This window comes from Xenopus laevis, chromosome 1L (assembly GCF_017654675.1).
Source record: "Xenopus laevis strain J_2021 chromosome 1L, Xenopus_laevis_v10.1, whole genome shotgun sequence".
NCBI classification, from domain to species: domain Eukaryota; kingdom Metazoa; phylum Chordata; class Amphibia; order Anura; family Pipidae; genus Xenopus; species Xenopus laevis.
Genome location: NC_054371.1, coordinates 82114803 through 82138812, shown reverse-complemented (window position 1 = coordinate 82138812; position 24010 = coordinate 82114803). Strand labels below are relative to the sequence as shown.

At 35.1% G+C, this 24010-nt stretch overlaps 1 protein-coding gene across 5 annotated transcripts in view; it reads left to right on the top strand.

Annotated features, from left to right (window-relative positions):
* The window catches only part of grid2.S (glutamate receptor, ionotropic, delta 2 S homeolog), a 612233-nt gene that overhangs the window by 360828 nt on the left and 227395 nt on the right, over positions 1-24010 (top strand). For all 5 annotated transcript variants that reach the window (XM_018252173.2, XM_018252166.2, XM_041590791.1 and 2 more), the window contains 2 exons: positions 1942-2103; positions 13701-13820. In XM_018252173.2, the coding sequence (XP_018107662.1) occupies positions 1942-2103; positions 13701-13820 (282 nt within the window). The remainder of the gene's footprint in view (positions 1-1941; positions 2104-13700; positions 13821-24010) is intronic.

The window sequence follows — 24010 nt, the reverse complement described above, 5'->3', positions numbered from 1 at the left end:
CAGAGATAAGGTTGTGAGATTGCTAGAATGTTCAGGTGTTTGGTGAAGTTACATATTATAACAATATAGGTAAGCAGTGCTGTGTGAAAGTCAGCGGGATCACAGGTCATAAACAGAGGTGTATTTTAGTCATCAAATAAAAGTAGACCCCTGTTGGGTGCAATAATATCAATTCCTTGAACAACATTCTACATTTACTAAGCAGTGTAAAAATCCACTTGTACATTTATTTTTTGATAAGATAATTTAATGTGTTAAACTGATGGCGTCCAACTATACCTGTTATCACAGGAGTAAATACCACAACATAAATTTGAACTAAGCTCTCCCTGCAATAAAAATAAATGATGTCACATGCTGATAGGTGTTGCAACAAATGGATACTGGATGAAACCTATCCACAGTAACCATGGGGAAATATGAGGAGCAAGTCTGATACTACTCAGAGTTAAATATGAGTGACTAGCACTGGCTTATTCAAGAGAAGCAAGAGGGGCAAGTGATCAGGATGGTTTTCACATTAATTTCTGTTAGCTTTTCCTTTATATTGGTAATAATAATAATTATTTATTCTGTCCCATTTAATTTGCGAGAATGCAAAAAGGATTGCACACACAAAACTAAAAATAGAAAAATCTTTATTGAATAGCGACATCATATAAAATGCCCAACTCGTTTCAACCAAGTAAAGTCGTCATTTTTGTGAAAAATGTGTGAAACGGCTAAATAATTTGCAAAATATATTGTATATATAAGTCAATGGGTAGTTCTTTCACTGTTTTTTCTTTCTCCAAAAGTCAATTAGCATTTTCTTTCTCTCCAAATGCATTGGTCAATAGGACCTTTTTTCGCGATGTAGATAAGTGATAATTTGCATTTGGTCTTCGTTATTACTACTTGTGGTTTTTAAGTTACTTTTGTTTTTGTTCAGCATCTCTCGAAGTTGCAATGTCCACTATCTGGTTGCTAGGGTCCAAATTACCCTAGCAACCAAACATTGATTTGAATAAGAGACTGGAATATTTTCAAAAATAAAGAATGGAGACCAGTTGAAACGTTGCTTAGAATTAGCCATTCTATAATATACTAAATAAAATAAAATTTAACTTAAAAGTCAACCAACCCTTTTAACGTCAGTTTACATTTTTTTCTCTCTAAATGCATTTAAGTAAAGTTCTTTACCGCAGTTATAAATGTGGTTAACATAAGCTTGTCTTGATGCAACTTGATGCTACACAGTTTCACAGTCCCATGACCATCCAAACATCATCAGTGCACCCACGCAGCTGGTTGGTGATCCTATGCAGCTGCATAATTCAGCCACCAGGGGCGTAACTATAGAGGAAGCAGACCCTGCGGCTGCAGGGGGGCCCAGGAGGTATAGGGGCCCCATGAGGCTCTAGTTCATATACAATTTCAATAAATATTGAAAAAACAGGACAACCTCTGGATATGTTGGGGGCCCTAAAATTAATTTGCTGTGGGGCCCAGTAACATATAGTTATGCCACTGTCAGCCACATCTTCACCTAAACTTATCTGTTTACCTTTTCAAACTCTACATTCTGTTGAAGCTCAATAAATTGCTAAAGAACTACCCGTAATGGTGATATGATGAGACAATTTACCTGCTGCAGCAAACATTTGGCATGATATGATTAGGGATATAATGTACATACACAAAACTGATTTAAGGCTTCCTGGAATCCTGTGTGATGCATCTTATATTTTGTTGTCATTATAATGTCCATATTTATTCGCAACCATAAAATAAATGTACACTGAAAAAGTCTAAAAAGTCTAAAATGGGAAAACAATTGACCTGAATAAAAAAAAGCACAGAACAGAACAATGAGCTGTATGTAACCAAACAGTATGTTATACATGATTGCTACTTTTGTATCTCTTTTCACCAAAATTGTATCTATCTAATCCTTTGCAGATCACCAACATGTACATATATGATACAGTGCTCTTATTAGCAAATGCTTTTCATAAGAAACTTGAAGATCGAAAGTGGCACAGCATGGCAAGTCTAACGTGCATCAGGAAGAATTCGAAGCCGTGGCAAGGAGGTCGATCTATGTTAGACACTGTCAAAAAGGTACATTTTATTCCATATTTCATCTTCATTATTTTCCAATGAGAGGAAAAAATGATGCTAGCTGAGGTGCCTAATTTTAAATACACATTAGTCTTACTAATAGCAGTGCCTGTCAGAAAGTCCATAAGATTAGTTTAGGTGACACATTTTTCAGTGTACATCTCTTCAATAAAGTTTGAGTATATTTATTTAAAACTTTAATATTCTGCTGCAAGATGGTATTTAGGAAATACTCCATCTTATAGCAAAGCCAAACAATATCAAGCTTGATGGACCAAGTTATTTATCAGGCTTTACTAGAAAAAAGACAACCAATTTATGTATTTATATGGCACACTCATCAGAAGTGACATCACTCTTATTTGCTTTTGCTAAGGCTTACCATCAGGTTTCCAAACAGGCACTATTCGAGAAAAAGACACACACACTGTGCCTGTGTTTCTATGTATGTTTGATCTTGCTTGTGTCACCATTTGTGAACCATTTTTATTCCAATAAATGAAGTAATGTATAACTTTTAAATCTGTGCATTTTTCAGTTGACTAAATAAATTGTAAGCCTTCATAGAAAATGTGTGTCTTTTCACAGTGCATGATATCATTTGCTTGTATACTTTAAAATAAGAAAAAATCCACAATACTACCGTCCCCCTACTGCACAGATACATATTGGGGTAGGGGTACAAGAGAGATGCTGGTGCTGGGAGTGTGCAGATGTTCAGGAGGGTAGCAAAGCAAAAAGCTAAATGTCTAAGGTATCTGATGCTGCAAGTTACACAACAGAATGAAGGTGTTGAGTGTCCAGTCTTAAAGGGGGTGTTCAACTTTGAGTTAACTTTTAGTATGGTTTACAGAGTGATATTCCAAGACAATTTGCAATTGGTTGTCATTTTGTATTACTTTTAGTTTTTGAGTTATTTAGCTTTGTATTCTGCAGCTCTCCAGTTTGCCGTCTGGTTGCTAGGGTCCAAATTACCCTAGCAACCAGCACTGATTTGAATAAGAGATTTGTATATGAATAATAGAGGGCCTGAATAGAAAGATGAGTAATAAAAAGAAGCAACAACAATATATGTGTAGCCTTACAGAGTATTTGTTTTTACATGGGTGTAGTGACCCCCATTTGAAAGGTGGAAAGAGTCAGACGAATATTTAAAAATATTTAAAAAAATATTTAAAATTCTTTAAAAAAAAGAAGACCAATTGAAATGTTCCTTAGAACTGACTGTTCTAGAACATACTAAAAGATAACTTGAAGGTCAAACACCCCTTTAAGGTTCTAGTCAGATGTCCTTGATGAAAGGTGGACATGTGGTGGGGGGCTGAAACTTGTAGACTTTCCTTCTAAATACTTTTACATGAATATATATATCAGTTGGACTGTTTTTAGGGATGCTGAGTCACCTTAATTGATTTATTCTCTGCCTATGGGTGTCAATGCAAAAAAGTGAAACTTGTATGGCAAAATGAGAGGAGCTGGTGCTAAGAGTTCTGCATAAGAGCCGAGATGCTGGGAGATGTGAAGATGCTAGTATATTATAGCTGGATGGATACCCATGGTGGGTAGCATTAGGTGTCCGCTTAAACATTGAAATTTGAAAAGAATTTAGAGTAGGTGCTGGGAATTGCGCATAAGAGCAAAGGCATTGGTTTTAGTAGAGAAGAGGGAAGAATATCCAGAGTAGAAGATGCAGAAACTGTAGTACAAACAGTAAAGCTTTTGGAGAAACAATAGACGGGGCATTGTGCTGGGGGCTTTATAACGCTCACATGCTGCTCATGATTTAATAAAGAAACTTTTAGGGGGGTTATTTACTAAACATTGATTTTTTTTATGGCAATTTTTTGGGCCAAAACACCAATTTTTAGAGATTTATCATACCCCGAAGCTACTAAAATTCAGAAACCAAAATCCGCCATCTCAAGCCTGCCGAGGTCATATATAAGTCAATGGCGGATGTCCCTTTAATAATTTGATATTGTGATCTGGGCTGGGTTTTGTTAGATAATCTGAAAAATTTGGGGTTTTCTGGGGATAACCCGAAAAAACAAGCGATTCGAGAATCAAATCAAAATATCTTGTACAATTCAAGTTTTCTTTCAATTCTATCGAATTTTTTCCCGACCCCACTTTTTCTAGTTATTTTATTGTTAAAATCATGGATGGGAGTTTGATTGAGCTTGGTTTAATAAAAATATGAGATAAATTCGAATTTTAGTAGATAACCACCTTAATGTCTTATAATTTACTGTAGGGCGGACATTATCTTTTCTCTCTCTCTTTCTACAATATAAATATATATATATTTTATTTCCTCTCTTCTGTTATACTGTATAAAAGAAGACAATTTGTAAATGTACTTTGTAAATAATATTTTGCAAAAAATATTTTACTTTGCAAATATCATTGATACCATATGTGCAATAGCCCTAAAGGTATCATTACTAACTTATCTGTGCAACTGCTATGCAGGCTTGCTTTAAAATGTTATTAAACTTTTCTATGCTTGCTTCTTATACTTAAAAAAAATATATAACAATATAAAAATTATATAGATCCAGTTACAAGGTTGTCTGAATTGTTGTAGGAAGACAGAGGCCCATTTTATGAGTGAAAGTTTTTGAGTTGGTTGAGTTAATTGGGGTAATGCAATAAAAGACAAAAGTTGCTAGTGAACCATTGCAAAAAATCAGAAAGTAGCATTTTTAGGCCACCTTCTAGCAAACATCTGTTTTTGCCTGGTGTGGTAACTATTTACTACAATTATTTACCATTGTGAGATATCAGATAGCTGAAATCATGACCACTGCACTTTTGTCAATCAATACACAAAGCCTTAATTCAGTCCAATTCAGCCTGGGCTGCTTTATTTGAAGCCGATCACACAGACAGCATAAACACAAGTTTTCAGCAAGTTGAAATAAAAATAAAACTTATCACAGTCCAGCACTTACTGATTCAGCTCAGTTTCTTCAGTGTATGGTGTGCAAAAGCAATGGCCCCAGGCTTGTAGTTTTAGTAGGCAAATCTGTATTTGTATCTCTGTGTTACTCCCAGTTTGAGTTCACAGCAGGCTCCTCAGCCCCTCGCACTAAAATTAAACACCTGACTCATTTATGGATAGGTGGCTAACACCACACCCAGGTCAGTCTGGAGTGGAATGGAAGGCCCACCCAGATCCTTTTCCTCCATTCCAGCCCTGGATACCTTCAAAAAGAATAACAATGCAGTTTCTTAACTGCAATATCCGTCATTCAGGGCCTTTAACCCTGGAACTGACATGCATTTTCCTTTTACCATATGACACCATATATAATAGATTGTAGCATTTTAGATATACAGGCAGCAGAATGTTCAGTGTCAGTATCCCTGTCATGTGTAAACACCTGCTAATTATCTCAGCATTTTGCCTCCAGCATCTACACATCATTTAGATTACTGGGTCTGCTCAATTCCTTTTTTAATAATCAGGGGCTCTTTTATTATGCATCAACTGAGAGAGAATGATTAACTTAGAAAACTGCTCTATAAAAATGTGACTATATAATATGAAATGCAACAACTGCTCATCAGCATTTGTTATTTAGGATTTTCTCTCTCTTTATATGTTTTAATAAGTATTTAAGCCTTTCTTAGGTAAAGAAAATACCCAGATACGTCAACAAGATTAGTTTAGGCATCTTACTTTCAGTCCAGTCCAACTTAGACAACTGCAGTGTAACAATACAATTATCTGGCACCATTGTTCTTTACCAAATGATAATGGTTTATAAACAATAACAGGGAAAATAAATGGGATACAACATAATCACAAATACCCCTTGAATAACCATATACCCAGTATATTTCCATGCTAGAGCTACCCAAGAAGGACTAGGAAGGAATTACCTTTACAATAGCTGCTATGTGAAGGTCTTCTATACTTAAGATACAGTCAGGATCTGAGTATATGTTCACCCCCTTCCTTGTGGCGAGCCAAGAACAATAATAGCCATATTTTGTACTAACTCTCCCACCTATATTATGCATAGACCTTTATTAAATGAGGGGGTACTGACTAAATGTAATTGGGGTTGCTAAATCACAAACTCACTGCAATGATTGACGAGCAATACATATATGCTTGGTTTATCCATTAAATCAGGTCAACTTTTACCCCAGACTATTGCCTAAAATCACACCATTATTTAGGCCCACCCAGTAGAGCCCCCTAAAATCATTAGGACAGATCTAGGGACATACAATTGGATGTTTGAATGACATATTGAAAGCAAACACATATATATATATATATATATATATATATATATATATATATATATATATATATATATATATATATATATATATATATATGCGCGCATAAATGTTATTAATCTTATGGATGAGAATAAGAGATTTTTAATCATGACGTGGGCTCTTTGCTAGTGATGATATAACATCAGAATTGTCGATTTTTTTCAGACCTTTTCCTAAAAAGTCAGAATTTTTCAGATTTTTGACGGATTTTCGGACTAATTCCAGCGCAGACCACAGAAACGTCCAAATCGGATATGGACCTCTCAGATTCTCATCCTTGGAGTTTAATACATCTTGAAAAAAAATTTTTGTACTAGAAATTCAGATTTTATAGTTAAAAAAACGAAACATTTTCAAGTTTTTGACATTCAGACTTTAATAAATAACCCTCTTAGTGTACAGGTCTATAGTTTAGAAGCACCAATCTTTTCAAACAAAGCAGAATGTTGAATAAAGCTGATGACATTACAGTATTTTCAGGAATGCAATAGAACCAGAAATAGCTTTGCAAAATGAGATAGAAAATCAAGTATGGAAGCAAAAGTTAATTGGAAAAGAAGACAATGTTATTTAACAAACTAAAAAGTCACAAAATAACTTGATTATAATTACCTGAACAATTAAGGATAATTAACAGCATAATATAACCAAACATTTTACTATTATTCAAACCAAAATGAAAGAAAAAAATGTGTTTTTGTAATCTGAAGATGCACAGTACATCCATATGTTTATGTTATAATATCTAACTAAATGTTATAGATTTTTATTAAATTTAGATGATTATTTTCCATTTAGATTTAATTGCTATTTGACTGAAGTAACTGCTAAAGCTTCTTACTTTTTAGTAGAAAAAAATAAATGCATAACTAAAGTCTGATTCTAAGGGCACAGATAATTATAATATATAGAGGGAAATTGCGTTTATGGAATTTTAAGTAATCAGTCAAACTGGCCAATGTATTTGATCGATTCATTAAATATTGTATTGTGTCATTCATTAGGGCATTATTATCTCTGTACAGCAGCTCTGGAGGAGAAGTCAACAGCTCTGTAAATGTTCTAAACTGATACATTAGTTTATACATTTCTTTTCCTTGGTCCTGCTGAACAGAATCCTTGAGTTTCATCAAAGGCAGCTGTTAATTAATACAGTAGTTGCCAATATTCCACAGATGCTGCTGAGATTATCAACTAATGCAGCAAATTGTAGCAGTTCAGAATTTGCGCCTGGACTTCTGAGCAGACTGAAACCCCATTAAACTTTAAACTTTAATTTTGAAAAAATGGTTAATAATAAAAAAAATGGAAACCTATTGAAAAAATTATTTATTTCTGTACAATGTTGGTTTGATACTGGGGGAAAACAGGTTTTAATCAATGACAAGTCTTTTTTCTTGCCAAACTCCATCTTTTGCATAGAAAATATTTTTTTGGTCTAAAACAAACGGTTTTCAAAAAATATACTACACAAGTCACCGCAAGAGTTTTTTCTCCTACCAGAGGTATAAGAACATTTTTTTCTTACATGGATTGTAATGGTTTTTACTGTCCTATATACTGTATATAACCAAAAGATATCTGATATTGTGCTGTTTCAGCATCATACATTTGCAGATTTATAAAACTTCCAAACTATTTATTGATTCAACTGGGGCATATGTATTTCTCAATGCATTTTGTTCTCACAAAAAATACATTACAGGAAGCTTTTTCCCCTAAAGTGCACTTAAGTGGGTTTATTTAAAAAAACTCAAAAAAATTTTTACTAAAACAAAGTCGACCAAACTCCCTTCCTCGAATTTAACTAATTTATTAATAATTTTTCTCGAAAAAGTCGGAGCAAAAAAACAGTGTGACAAAATCGAGCTTCGATTCATATTGTACGATTGACGCTTAGAAAACTAGGCTTCTAGAACCAACTTCTGCCATTGACTTCTACATGACCTCGACAGGTTTGAGACTAAGTATTTTTGGATCCAGATTTTTAGCAGCTTTGGGTATAATAAATCTCTAAAAATTTGATTGTTTTTTTTTGAATTTGAAAAAATCGAGTTTCCCCCTTAAAAACCTCAACCAGATAAACTCAAGGTTTAATAAATCGGTACCTAGATGTCAACCCTGTTAAGGTACATCCTTCCAAAAATCTTTTAGCATATGCTGTGCTGTATCTTCTTTTGATTTTGCTAATACCCAATTGACTGTGTTGCAAAGTGTTATAAAAAGCAGAACAAAAATTAGTTTAGCTAGCTGGGGCCATGTCTAAGTCTCAGCCAATTTTGTGAGAATGTGCGTTAGTTGAAAGAGCTTTTCTCTATTACAATCCACACATTGTAACTGTGCACCATGGTCCCTCCTGAGACTTCAATACTCCTGGACCTGCAGATAACTGAACCTGCAGTTGCATTATACCTACCACTGTCTTTTTAGTTGGCACGAGAAAATAAAAGTTGTGTGCCCCATATTTTTAATGAAGCCATTATTGTACAATTCTCTTATATGCGCATAAGAGCTAAGAATCTAAAGTAAGCTATTGACCAAGACAATCAATTGAGTGTCAATAGTGCCACATATGAGGTATGTTATATAGATCAAAAGTGATCCACAATCTTGTCAATTCTTTATTCAATTAAGTTTGAAAGCATAAATATGAATGAATATAATTATTTTCCCAGCATGCCAGGTTATATAAGAATTCTGTAGCTGAGTTCTGAAATATGATGTCTTCTGGTAACTTGATGATCACCACAAATTATGTTACAGGATCTCCCTGGGAACACCTTGCCTATTTCTAAGCACAGACCTAAGGCCAGACCAGCAGTAGCAATAACTCAGGCAGAAACCCTGCAATTAGATGGAGTGCTGAAGTGTATAATAAAATGCACCAGGGAACTGCAGGAACTGTATTGTTTTAAATCTAATTATGGTAAGATGTGAATAAAGCTGTGGATAATTTTAATAAAATTAAGTAAAACTTGTGGCTACTTAAATTTGATTTTAGGAAGGCTGATTCTTCTATTTGAACAGTCTTACCTATCATAGAACTGGAGATACAAAACACTTTGCATATGTTTGTGCACCTTTAACAAAACCTAACCTCAACATTTAGCAAATCAAATATAGTGTACCAAACTGTTATAGTGCAGCAGCATTTCACATTACAGTTTTAAATATTTTTTTTACCTACTACATGTACGGGTTATCTAGAATGCTTGGGGCCTGGGATTTTTCTGGATAAGGATCGTTCTGTAATTTGGATCTTCATACCTTGTCTATTAAAAAATAATTTAAATATGAAATAAACCCAATAGGATTGGTTTGCCTCCAATAAGGATTAATTATAGCGTAGTTGAGATCAAGTATAAGTTATTGTTTAATTATTACAGTGAAAAAGGACTATGGGATATGGCCTTCCTGTAAGCTGAAGCTTTCTGGATAATGGTTTTCGAGATAACAGATCCCATACCTATATACGATCAATTCATAATAATAGTATGCTAGCTTTCACAAACCAATCAACTATATAATTAACGTGGTAGCCAACTCTGGTACCAAGCAAATTTGTCTTTGTTTATTTTAATTAAAAAAAAACATCTGCACTGTCCCATCTAAGTAGTTACAGCTGAAAGATATTATTGCAGAAGTGTTATAAAAATGAGAATGCATGAAACTTGTTGTCTCTGGTGCAAGGTAAAATGATTTTAATTAGGTCCATGTAGTTTTCTTTAGGAGATGCATTCTTTATAGACTTTATCTGGGGACTATGTAATAAACAGAATATCATTTTCTAATCTATACTGTACCGTGGAGAATGCTTTAGTTGAGGCAAATAAATAGGCAGCTTTTTCACATATATGTAAGGTGTTTTAATTTACGCCATTGTGCTTCACTGTAAAGGGAAAATGCAGAGAATATAAACCACTAATAAACAGTGGTCATTTTGCTTTTATTAACTTTTCAAATGATCATTTTGTTTGGCTTGTAGGAACTAATTAATCCTTATTGTAGGCAAACAATCCCATTGGGTTTATTAAATGTTTTAATAATTAATTAGTAAACTTAGGGGCAGATTTATTAAGGGTCGAGTTGTGTTTTCCACAAAAATGCAAGGTTTTTTTTTTACCCAAAAAATAGATTTTTGACCAAAAAACTTTGAGTTTTTCATGGGAAACACAGCTTGACCCTTAATAAATCTGCCCCTAAGTCTACTCATTCATTATTTAAACATTTAATAATCCCAATGGAATTGTTTGTCTACAATAAGGATTAATTAGTTCTAAGCAGGGATCAAGTACAAGGTATTCTCTTATTACAGAGAAAAGGGAAATCATTTTTAAAAATGTGAATTATTTTCTTAATGGGTGATTGACCTGCCATTATTTGGAGCTTTCTGTATAAAGGCTTTCCATATAATGGATCCTATACAATATCCCTAATTCCGTTTTAACAGTAGCATCTGTAATATAATGGCAGAATGCTCTAGCCATAAATAGTATTTTGACTGTTCCAGTGGGGACTAAACTTCCAAATTTGTGTATAAAATAGTTTTTCCATACAAATATATTACTCTTTGCTGGTATAGATAAATGTTTAAAATGCAAAAAAACATACATTTTTTATATCTTTTGTCAAACTTCAATAATTTAGTTGTTTTTTTGTCAAAGCAGCCTGTTTCGTACTTGAATATTATGGGGATATACTAAATCTGTAGCTTGTATGGAGCATATACAGTAGATATCCCTTTTAGCGGAACACTAAACTTTATTTTAAAGGCACAAATCTGTTGCTTTCAATGCATTCTTTTTATTACCTATTCTAATAACTGTTCACACATGAGGAAGTACATAAAACTGAGAGGCTTAAAGCAATAAACAGAACAATGGAATCTACCCGTGTAAGTGAAGTTAATGCATCCAAAGAATAATTGGTCTTTGAGGATGAATAGAGATCTACCTTGATATAACTGACAATCACTGCAATCAGCACCTTTGTACTTTCAAGGACAATAAAAGTTGAAAGCTGAGTTAAAGTATCCAGCAGAATGCCTCTTCCCTTGATAATTCACAAAACAGTTTTTTAACAGCAAATGTGTGTGATGTTTTGTCTTATATTCAATAGTGTCAAACACTGTTCTCATTTGTTTTGCATGGTGTCTGTGTTAGCCTTTCCATTTGCATATTTCATTCCCACCCAGCAAACCATTGCAAATACTACAGCATATACTTCTCTTCTCTCAAAATATTAGCAGAATGTATATATATATATATATATATATATATATATATAACAGTCCGCTAGTAGTGAGTGCACACTGGGAACCATTCAATAGGTTTGTTTAAAACTTCATTTTATTTAAGTTAATTAAAAAACAGGCCGACGTTTCGGTCCCCTTCTAGGACCTTTATCAAGACGCATTCCAGTGGAGTGCGGACACACCAAGGTTTTTCGATATATATATATATATATATATATATATATATATATATATATATATATATATTTATATATATATATATATATATATATATATTATTTTAAAGGAAAACAATACCCCCAAAATGAATACTTGGGCAGCAGACAGTTTATATGAAATTAAGTGGCATATCTTATCAAACTGGAATATATATATTTAAGTAAATATTGCCCTTTTACTTCTCTTGCCTTGAACCACCATTTTGTGATGTTCTCTGTGCTGCCTCGGAGATCACCTGACCAGAAATATTACATCTCTAAGGGGTAGATTTATCAAGGGTTGAATTTCGAAGTGGAAAATACTTCGAAATTCGACCATCGCATAGAATCCTCTGACATTCAAGTTCGAAGTCAGAGGATTTTATTCATCGTACGATAGTACTCCGATCGTACTTCGAATCGTACGATTCGAACGATTTTATCGTACGATCGTACAATTTTCCTTCATATACAAAAAATGTAGAAAATTGCTCTGGAAGGTCCCCATAGGCTAACATAGCACTTCGGCAGGTTTAAGTTGGCGAAGTATTGAAGTCGAAGATTTTTTAAAGAGACAGTACTTCGATTATCGAATGGTCGAATGATTTTTACTTCGAATCGAAGTCGAAGTAAATTTGAAGTCGTAGTATCCTATTCGATGGTCGAAGTATTCAAAAAATTACTTCGAATTATTTAACTTTCCCTCGAATTCACTTCGACCCTTGATAAATCTACCCCTAACTGTAACAGGAAGAAGTGTGGAACCAAAAGACAGAACTCTGGCTGTTTGTTTATTGGCTCATGTGACCTAACAAGTATAGTTTGTTTGGTGTGTTTGTGAGCACCATGAATCATATGATCCCAGGGGGCGGCCCTTATTTTTTTAAAGGGCAATCTTCTATTTATGATTACGCAATTGCACATACTACTTAAAAAAGTGTATTATTATGAAAATGGTTTATATACGTGAAGCAGGGTTTTACATATAAGCTGTTTTTATTTTTAACATATTAGAATGTATATTGCTAAGTGGCAAAGCCCTTGATTTTACACCAAATCAGTTCATTAGGTATGCAGATCTGTTATCAGATCTTTGTTAAATCAAGTCCCCCATTCTGCCCACTTCAGTGAACAATCCTTCTCAAAAAAAAATAGGTGGGGACAGAATCAGTACACTATCCTAGTATACCTCCATTTTCCCCCAGCCCTTCCACATTTGACAAATGTGCCAGAGTCTTTGTTCATCACTAGCTGATATAGTTCCTAATACCATTAACTCCACTTTGTAAATTGCAATCTTCATATTGTACTATACAAACAATTCATCTCTCAAAATGTCAAAGCTTCTGAGGCTAGACTAGTTGATCTTCACTACTAGTCATTGGAAAACTGCAACACTGGATAAATAAAGCTAAAATATACAGACCAGCTGCACTTTTCATTAATAAGAATTCATTTATTAGTACTCTGGTGACAAGATTGAGTTTCAAGTTTTTGTCTTTTTACAATAATTGGACTATAAATTCAATCTTTCAGTTGGCAACCCAAAATATAAAATATTCCTTAAACAGATTAGAAGGATGGGCATAATACATGTGTTCCCCAAAACTCCGTCTTGACATACACGTAGGTGTCAAGATACCAACCAATCTAGAAATTCCAAATAGACCCTATTACAGGGGTCAATATTGATTTATTTTCTAAGAAAAATCAGGTAAAATGGTAGAATAGTTTATAGCCCATGGCAATAAATATGTATATGCCTGTTGTGTGACCCTGTGATGGTTTAACAAGGTTTTACTGTAAATAGGTTTAATATTGTATATATATCTCATTCTTTGTTTCAGGGAGGTATAACCGGTCTGACTGGTGTATTAGACTTTGATGAAGATGGTGAAAATCCAAATATACATTTTGAAATTTTGGGAACAAATTATGGAGAAGAGCTTGGAAGAGGTATCCGCAAGGTAAAATTCCAACTGAGTTCAGGGCAGTTCAGTACTACATTGTTAGTATGTATACCCTCTGACCTGCTTATCTACTTATTTAAATGTATTTTTCCCTAATTTGTTAATAATCTAAAGGCATTCATGGAATTTTTCATTTGCAATTATGGAAAATGGAAAATTAAAGCTCTGCATTTATTTTTGAAGTGGTGTCCCTTTTACGGAATGTACAGTATATGTTCGAAGTAAATTATATTACAATAGCTTATCTAAGATTATTCTGTAATTGTCCGATGTTGAGCAATACTGAAAGATAAATCAATAGATTTAATTAAAATGTTATGCGGTGATGACTTTATAAAAAAACAGTTTCTGGCAGAGGATAATGAATGTTCAGCATGGAAATGAGGTTAAACTGAATGCATTACCATTTGCAGTAACAACTAGTTTTAAATGATAATGTTCTGATACACCCACAACCCCTTTATTTTTTGTTTACCAGTGCCTTTGTAGTACAAATATGTGGGTACTGACAAAAGGCAAAATACTAATCGAAAGAACCCTTGGATGACTTTGGATAGAGCAGAATTTTAAAAGTAGTCAGCGTTTATTATTGTTATCTATATATGTGTTTAGATTATTTTTGGTGTTTTCCCTCAGTTAACAGCTCTGCTTAAGTATTGTGTCTTTTGTTGCTTTCTCAAAATCTAAAACAACACAGTGTATTTGTTTCCCCTAGAGAAGTTGTCAATGGAGAGTGTAAGATGAACAATATGGCAGATCCCATGTTCTTGAACAAACCAAACAAAAGCTCTAATTATACATTGGGTTAAGGTATGTTCTCTGTATCACACAGATCTTTGGTTTACTGTTTCTAAAACAGAAGAGCTTCTACATTAGAAATCAGTGGAGTAAAGCTGATTATACTTTTAAAGTAATCTTTGGTTGTGCTTGCTGATTTGTATCTTTGGAGTGATACAAGACAATGCCTTCTGGGTATTTCTGAATCACACATTTTCTTGCCACTCATTTAGCAAAGCAGTTTTTGGTATTGCAGGAAGCAGCTTATCCACACGAAATGTGTGCAATTTAATTTCTAGAAGAGCTCACACTGATACCAGTATGCCTGTTAGGACTTAATTACATGCCTAACAAAAAAGAGCCATTTTCTGTTCTTTCCTTGCACTGCAGCGTATAATAGATGAGCCTGTGAGCATAGCAGACTGCTAACAAAATAATGGGAAATGATCTTAGAGATAAACAGGATAGTCATTTCGTGCTTTCTAAAATAATATGAGAATGCTGACAGTGACAGTGTTGAAAACCGATGCAATGGGAAAAATGGGTGTTTTGATTATCAGTCTCAACAGGTGTCCATAGGACAGAACATTCCTTATAATATATGGTTTTTTCCAAAAAAACATTTGTTGGACAAATATAATTTATGAAACCAAAAGGGAAAGGTTTGGAAAACGTGTTTCTCCTGCAGTGAATCTATTAGACCTATTGTACACTGTGTTTTCTTATAGCTTTTATTTGAAAATAGTCTTATCAGTTTGCAATTTTATTGCTATCACTTACGCTGGCATCAAGAAACCAGACTTAATTCATTTATGAAGCTTAATTCTACAATAATTGATATATATTTCTATTCAGAACCTCTCTTATTGAATCCCACTGTCTGCTAATAAAATAAATATTTTGTGGAAATGTAGATAAAAATATGTACAGGACTCATTACATTGTGAAACATTTTTTTTTAGTACATCAGTGGTATCCAAATTCCTGTTCTTTAACTATTGTTGAAATACAATAAATTGTAGCACAACTGTAGCTGGAAACTGTATATTGGGCATGTCTATGTAATCCTCCCTCTTTCACTTACTGTAAGATGGGGCCCAATCTCGCTGCAATGCCAGGGCCCCATTTTATCTAACTGTGGACTTGTGATTATTATATTATCTTACTTTAGTGAAGGCAATAATAAGCAGACAGGTGACATCTGGATGTCAGTGCCATTTAGTATTACATAGTATCTGTGAAAAATACATTGCCTTGGTTATAGCATTATATGTGAATTCCTTGTTTTGAAGTTTAATTTCAATGTTCCAGTAAAAAGGATCCAGCCTCTGCAGCACCAAAAGATTAAAAAATACATACTTATACAATTATTACAATTTTTAATTAGATCCCATCTATACAGTTTTTCAACCAATATATGGTTTCCTTTAAATAGACAGGTATATGGATATGCCTAATGTTGGTTTGTACAGATATCTGCGCAACCATGTATAATGCATTTTTATGCATTTATACATACTTATTTAATGGAATTCTCTTTGTATCATAATGAACTGAGATGGCTGCATGCACACCATTGTTAAAATAATAAAAATGAATGTATTGGTTTGAGAATGATATTGTAAATGGTAGAATTAATTATTTGAAATGTGCATGTTGCAATATAATATCTAACGCCCAGAACACTATAAATAGTTTTCCTTTAAAGACAAGTGTTTCCATGTAGTATTATATACCAAATATATGGATGAGCAGTTATGTGAAAGAAAAGATGTCTTGATACAAACAAATCTATAGAACTCTTGGCAGCTTTAGGTGCCAAAATGCCTTGTTAGGCCAGTATTAGCATATGGAACGCTAGTTAGACAGCAATGCATTCGACATGTATGTATAATATAGGAGGCTTCAGTTTGTGGATAGATAATCCCTTATCACCAAACTTTTGCCCTGGGGTGGTGCAACTCTTCTATAAAAGAAAAACTGGGCTGGGTACTTTGTTAGGTTAGTTCAGCGCCGCCATTGTTATTCAGCTTCAAGGTATTCCTTGTACAGGCTTGGGCTGGATGCAGACAATCTGACATACTCACATTACATTGCATGCACCCAGTACGAGGCCACACAAGGAGTACCTGGAATCTAAAGAAAAATGGCAGCACTACGATTTTTGGCTTAGTAACCTGAGTCACTTTTTTTAAATATAAAAAGCACACTTACCCAGGTTGTTGTCATTGTACACTGTGGGGTGTGTAAACCATTTGCAATTTTTAAGCATCCTTATCTTTTAAGCAAGACCATCAGCTAGCACATCTCATAGTTTATCCAGCTTTGACCAAACATACACGTGGGATCTCTAACACAGATGTGTGAACATTTACTACTTCCCCTCTGTTTGAAAGTGTACCTTTGTGTGTTCAGTCATTTGTCTAGTGTATTCCTTAAATATTTATAAGCCTTAAATGCATGAGACCAATATATCTCCATTACAGACCCTGCAGTTATCTTACCTGCTTACAAGAATCAAAACTGTACAGCTAGTACAGTTTGTCAGATGCTTAGCAGTATATGTCCAACAGATGTTAAATACCTGCCCTAAATCATAGTGGATAGGCACTAAAAAGTATTGCATTAATTTAAATTATTGCCAGGCAACTATAAATCAGTAGAAGCTGAAATGCAGCCTGTACAGTTTCTTTGAAATATTCTGGAAACTCACTTGCAGACCTACTTACAAAAAGGAGTTATACATCACTTTTTTCCAATTGAATTTTATATTATCATTTGCAAAGAACAGGCATGTTAACGGAAGGGCTATTACTGGTAAATATCCTTAAATAAAAGACAGAACCATTAACACTTGTGGGTAGCATAGAGATTCCTGTACTCGAATAAACCCTGTAGCCACATTGGTTGATCCAGCACAAGCACTAAGCACTGTACTAAAAAAATAATTACCTATACACCAATAATAAAATAAGACATGTAGTTTTAGTTTAGAGAATAGGAAACCTAAAGCAAGCACAAAGTTCTCTGGTTTCAAGGAAAAAATGTAAATTAAAAAAGCCCAAACTGCATTCCTACAGCTGTTGAACTACACTACGTATCTGCTTGAGGTATGATGCTGGGAACTGTATCAGTAACAAACATGTAATGGTAATGTAACAACTTTATTATCCAAAGGTTTAGATATCATAAATTAAATATTGAATCGGCACAGTGTATCCAAGAAATAGTGTTTAGGATTAGTAATTGTTGTTACACATACAATTATTAGATATATTCAAGAAAGTGTCAACCTTAATCAACCATGGAGCAAAAAAAATCACAATTCAGATTTTGGGCATGCTCGATGCATTCATATTATTGCTAAAATATTCCCTGCCATCATCCCATTGTAATAAATGGAGAATGTCTGAAAATGCTGGCAGTTGAAATTTTCTGATATTTTCCATTTTAACTCAATAGGAGGTGGCAGGCGTGATTTAGAACATTTTGTTTCTGCAGGAAAAAAAATGTTATGGGCAAAACCAGCCTTGCTCTCATATCCTCTGGTGAAAATTCACAGCATTCTGCACATCAGAACTACTTACATTGAGTGCAAGTTGGTTTATATTGTAGATAGACTGACCTACCAGAGAATCTCCAAGTGGCCACATCCATTTCTTATTTGCACCATAGGCCTATACAACATCAAAATCACTTACCACTTCTTTTAGGTGGTTATTCATAAACGGTCGAATTTTAGAGTTTTTTATACCTCGAATGATTTCTAATTTAAGAAAAAACTTGAATCAGAAAGTTTGGGGTTAACAACTAGAAAACTCAAATTAATTGAGTTTCTGGCAAAAGGAAAAAAAACTTGAATCGCTCAAATTTCTGGATTTTTGGAGATTTGGTAAAAAAGAATTACATTTTCACCAGACAATTTGATTTTTGACCAACCCCCCCCCCAAAACTCGAATATTTGTGGAAAACACAACTTGAACCTTAATAAATAATCCCTAAATGTGAGGTGGGCAATTGATATATGTTTCTCTGGTTGCCACTGGGGGACCCTGTCTGGCACTGTATAATTACAGATGCACCTATGGTATGAAAGCTCTTTTGAAAATTCTGCTATAATTTTCCAAAACTACAGTATCTTACTACTATGATGCTTTTATGAATCAGACCATGTGGATTTTTTAATAGGTTACAACTACCCCTTACAAAAGAATTCATTAAGAGAACTTAATAAAATCAATAATTATACTTTCTATAGGGCTAAGAAGATCTAAATGCACCTTCTATCATTTAATACTGACAAGTGGGACAATCCCAGACACATGTAAAAAAAGAGGGCTTTTTTGAATTCTTATGGTGGCTACACTTGGGCCTTTATATTGGGTTGGCAGCTTATCAAATTATTATTGGGCCTGTCTCACAGCAAGCCAGGCTGATATTTTACCGAAACTAGAAAATACCATCAGGCAAGGTCACATCCTACATGGACCCATTGATAGAATTCTCTCTAAAAAAGTATGCAAAAGCCTGATTGTTCGCCTGGGGCTAAACAATCAGATTCAACTTGTTAGTCCAAGTTTGGATGAGTTGCTAAATTGGGCAAAGATATAATTGTTCGGTGAGGTCTTTCACATATTTAGTCTGAAGGTTCCAGAACCAGTAACGTAACTAGAGGGGGGCGGGCCCTGGCACGGGACGTGCAGCCGGGCCCCGTCCTCTCCGTATGACCGGAAACAGCCGAAGAACTCAATGGAGCACGAGCCCTGGCCCAATCGCACCCCCTGCTCCCCCGGTAGTTACGCCACTGTCCAGAATGAGAATGTTGTACTAATGGGAAGAAGTTCAAGCAATAGGAAATAATAAAAATGCAAAGTTGCATCCAGGGCGCAGAACGCTGGGGAATTTCCGCTAGCGTTACATTGGCAATGAAAGCAAAGATGCGTTAGCGTTCAATTCTGCCTAGCACATCTTCGTTAGAGGTCTTCGCTCAGGCTAATTTGCATATGGCCAGAAATTTAAAGTTGAATGGACGTATATGTTGCAGCAAATACATTACACTTCACAAGTCCAGGGAACCTTAATAAAGACAAAAGAGTTGTTATGCCCTACACATGAACCCACTGTATAGTTAATGTTCCATATGTTATAACATGTATGGGGGAACCCGGTTGCCCAAAAACATTTTTAACGACTTTTGCAGGCTATCACTCTGAAAAAAGGAAAATACGCCAGTGGTTTTTTTTGACTAAAAATATGATGTAAGTAACAGAAGATTGAGGAAGGTCAATGCACTCCAATGCACTTTGCCTGGTCTGAGCTGGCGAAGGCAAGTCTGGAGAAAGAGGTAACGTTCAGTAAAATCTGCATCTTAGTGAATTTGCGGAGTAACGTCTATTCTCCAGAACGAAAATTTGTCTGGCGATAGAGTGCGAATGAGCAATAGCGCATGTCTCTTTCGCTAGCGAAGTTGCGACTGTGCCCGTTAGTAAATTGGCAAAGTGCCTCACTGTGAAGAACCACCTATGTTGCTTCAAATGAAAGTTCTTATCTTCTAGTCTGAAGTTTACTCTTATAGTTCAAGAGTAAATTTCGATAAAACAATAACTTTAAGTCCAGGTCCACCCTGCTAAATATCCTTCAGCATATACTGTATAAGCAGTTGTTCCATGTAGGCACTCATGTTTTGTCTGGATAAAAATATGTGGATGCAGTCCAATTGTAGATCAAATAGTCAGGTCAATAGGATACCGCTCAACACAGGATTTATAGCGATTATTTCAAAATGTATTTGTCAGAACACCAAAGTGCCAAGATACAAATGATAACCACTTGCAGGTCTATTACCAGTGCACAGATAACCCTCCAGCATAATGGACTCTAGCTAACAAAGCACCCAAAACAAATGGAGATAGGGGTTGTTGGTTATGTACTGGAAATCCTATTATCTGCCAACCAGGAGGAGCTTCAGTTTCCTTGTATGCCCTGTGTAGCTTAAGAAATAACAAAAAACATAAATTCTTCATGATTGAAACAATCATGGTGGAGGTGGGGTTACTGCTTTTAAAAATAAAAAATAAAAAAAGCCTAAAGCAACAAACATTGTCTTTGCAGATTTGCAATTTTTGGATTTTACTTATATTTAAATATGTAAATATGTATGTTGGGTTTTGATTTGAATTTATTGTGGAGAATTTGATAATTTGTCCAAATTTAAATAACGTTTTGTAAAAACTATATTCCACTATATGTATACAGCTATTTATACATTATTCAGCTACTATGGTCCCAGCCATTCATCAACTAGTAAAGCGATAGATAATTATCAAATTTCCAAACATCTTTCTGTCTACAGATCTACAGAATGGGCAACATTAGGGTAAAAAACTACAGAACAATAGGATATATACGAAGGTCACAATAATTTCTGGTCCTGCAGTCTCCCTATGAGCATAACGTAATATCTTACACCACAGAATAAACAAAAAATATATTTATAGTTCAATATATGGAGAAATAGTATTAAGAAATTCAAAGTGTGGATTTTATAGGGCAATAAGCGATCGCAATGACTGCTCTTGCATCACTGGCAGTTCAGGTGATGCTAAACTACATCTCATAGTATCCCCTGGCCAGTTCTAATCATAAATAGTGCTAGTTGTAATTGTATAGCAGCTAGAATGTCATAGAGAACTACATATAGTTAAACACATTATATTATTCTGTTTGATAATTGTTTGACTGCATGCACCAGAGTGCTGGCGATTAGCGCTTTTTTGAATGCGGCTGGGCGGCATGCCGCCCCCACAGTCTTGCTGCCCTAGGCCCGGGCTTTTGTGGCCTCGCCACCCTGAGTGTGATGCTGGAATATATTTGCTGACTGTGGATGGACATTTTTATTTTCAAGGCTTAAAACATAAATTTAGAGTACTTTCCAGTCCTATCCTTTTCCACCAAAAATTCACCTGAATATCAACCTCAATTCACTAATTGATGTGACTATATCTTCTAAGTGCTAGATAAACATTATAGAAAAATAACAGGGGACCTTTTTACCCATAAAGAAGTTCACCGCACCAGAGGCCACCCCTTTAGAGTAGAAGAAAAGAACTTTCATTTGAAGCAACGTATGTGGTTCTCCACAGTGAGGACAGTGAGGTTGTGGAATGCACTGCCGGGTGATGTTGTGATGGCTGATTCTGTTAATGCCTTTAAGGTGGCTTGGATGATTTCTAGCTTATGATTAAGGGCAGCTGTGCCTGAAACATGTCAAGCTACCATGCAGCGTGCTTTTAATATGGATCAATAAATATTTTCGGCTTTTACCCTACTATCTGGAGTAGATATGAGTATATATAATTTATGTGTAAAAAGTATGGAGGGGTGTGTGTATGGATGCTGGGTTTTGATTTGGAGTGGTTGAACTTGATGAACATTTTTATTTTCAACCTGATTTAATTAACTATGTAACTATATTATTCTGATTAATTCAAACTTTATATGGCAGAGAAATGTTTTGAGCCAACAGTAAAAACTTGGGACATACAGGGCCACCCTTTGCCTCTAGGTTCTTTATTCTGGCCATAAAACAGCATTTGTGGAATTATTACATGGGATATGGGGTAAGGAAAATATTTGCTTTGAAGATAAAACCGTTTATCAAGCCATTATAATATTTTGTAATGGAATTCAGATTTTTTCATTAAATTTGTTTGACATGTCCATCACCAGTAAAGGTAATGTAAATATTTAACATATATCGTCACATCTTTGCATAGCTCATCCATAACCTGTGTAGCAATATTCTGGTTAATCCGTAAGCAAGTCCTTGTTTGAGTAAATATGTGAACATTGCAACTCTATCTGCCTAGAGATGACCTTGCATATTTTTACATTAATGTTTTCAGTTTTAGTATCAGTTGGTAAAAACACCTGGCAATGTGATGGATAACTCACAGCTAGAATATACAATCTGCATATTCCACTGAGTCACATAGGTGTCCAGAAGATTGTATTTAGCAGTGATTGATGTGTTGTATACTGATTATTTCAGCTGCTTGACCTACAAAGTGTGTGCACAGAATAGTTGTAAAAATACAGTAGGTAGACAAATAGCCAAAAAGTCTATTATTGAATATCTTCACTCATAGTGACACAGTTCTGGATTCTGTGAAATGCTCAGGTACACACACTGGATGAACAGATTTATTGAAAACTATACTTTTACAGGTATAAATAATTGCCTTTATAACCACAGTAAGACAAAGGCACATTTTGGGTAGGGATGTAGCGAACGTCGGAAAAAAAGTTCGCGAACATATTCGCGAACTTGCGTCAAAAATGCGAACGGTTCGCGAACGTCGCGAACCCCATAGACTTCAATGGGAAGGCGAATTTTAAAAGCTAAAAAAGACATTTCTGGCCAGAAAAATTATTTTAAAGTTGTTGAAAGGGTGCAACGACCTGGACAGTGGCATGCCAGAGGGGGATCAAGGGCAAAAATGTATCTGAAAAATACATTGTTGACACAGCGCTGCGTTTTGTGCTGTAAAGGGCAGAAATCACACTACATTTCTAAACCTGTGTAATAAACTGCTTTAAAACGTCCGGCGTCTACATGCCAATCAAGTCGTGTAAAGGTTACAGCCTGTTCACACGCAAAGACGAAACGCGGCGCTTACTGCAACGCAAAAAAACGCAAAGAGCTTTAATGAATGATACCGTAAAGTCAGCAAATAATAGTTGTTAATTACTAGTTGAGCTTGTCACCTCCAGGATGTTCGTCCTGTTGGTAGCAATATTTCTGTAGTGGTGTGTTTAGCAGTCACCGTGCTTGTGCGCATGTGCACGGTCAGGCAGAGGTAATTCAATGTACAGTGAAGTGAACCAAAAAACACTGATTCTGCAGTGTGGGCTCAGTTTTGGTCTACTTTATTGATCACCTGCGGTGACCATAAAAGATGCGATTTTGCCACTGTTGCAGAACCCTGAAAAATTAGGCATGTGTACTTTCCTGAAAAATTATGTTTTTTTTGTCGCAGCCACTGAAGCACAGAGGCCAGAAAAAATATGCCATATAAATGCTAACAATATACATTTTTTTGTCGCAGCCACTGAAGCACAGAGGCCAGAAAAAATATGCCATATAAATGCTGAAAATATAAAAAAAATTTGTCGCAGCCACTGAAGCACAGAGGCCAGAAAAAATATGCCATATAAATGCTGAAAATATTCATTTTTTTTTGTCGCAGCCACTGAAGCACAGAGGCCAGAAAAACTCAGGATTTACCTGGATTCAAATGAAACCAGTAGGGTTTGCACCCTAGTTTGTAACGGTGGCGGAGGGAGGAGGACGCTAAAGGACAGCTGTGTGTGGAGTCATGAGGCGTGCAGAGAAGGATAGCTGCATGGGG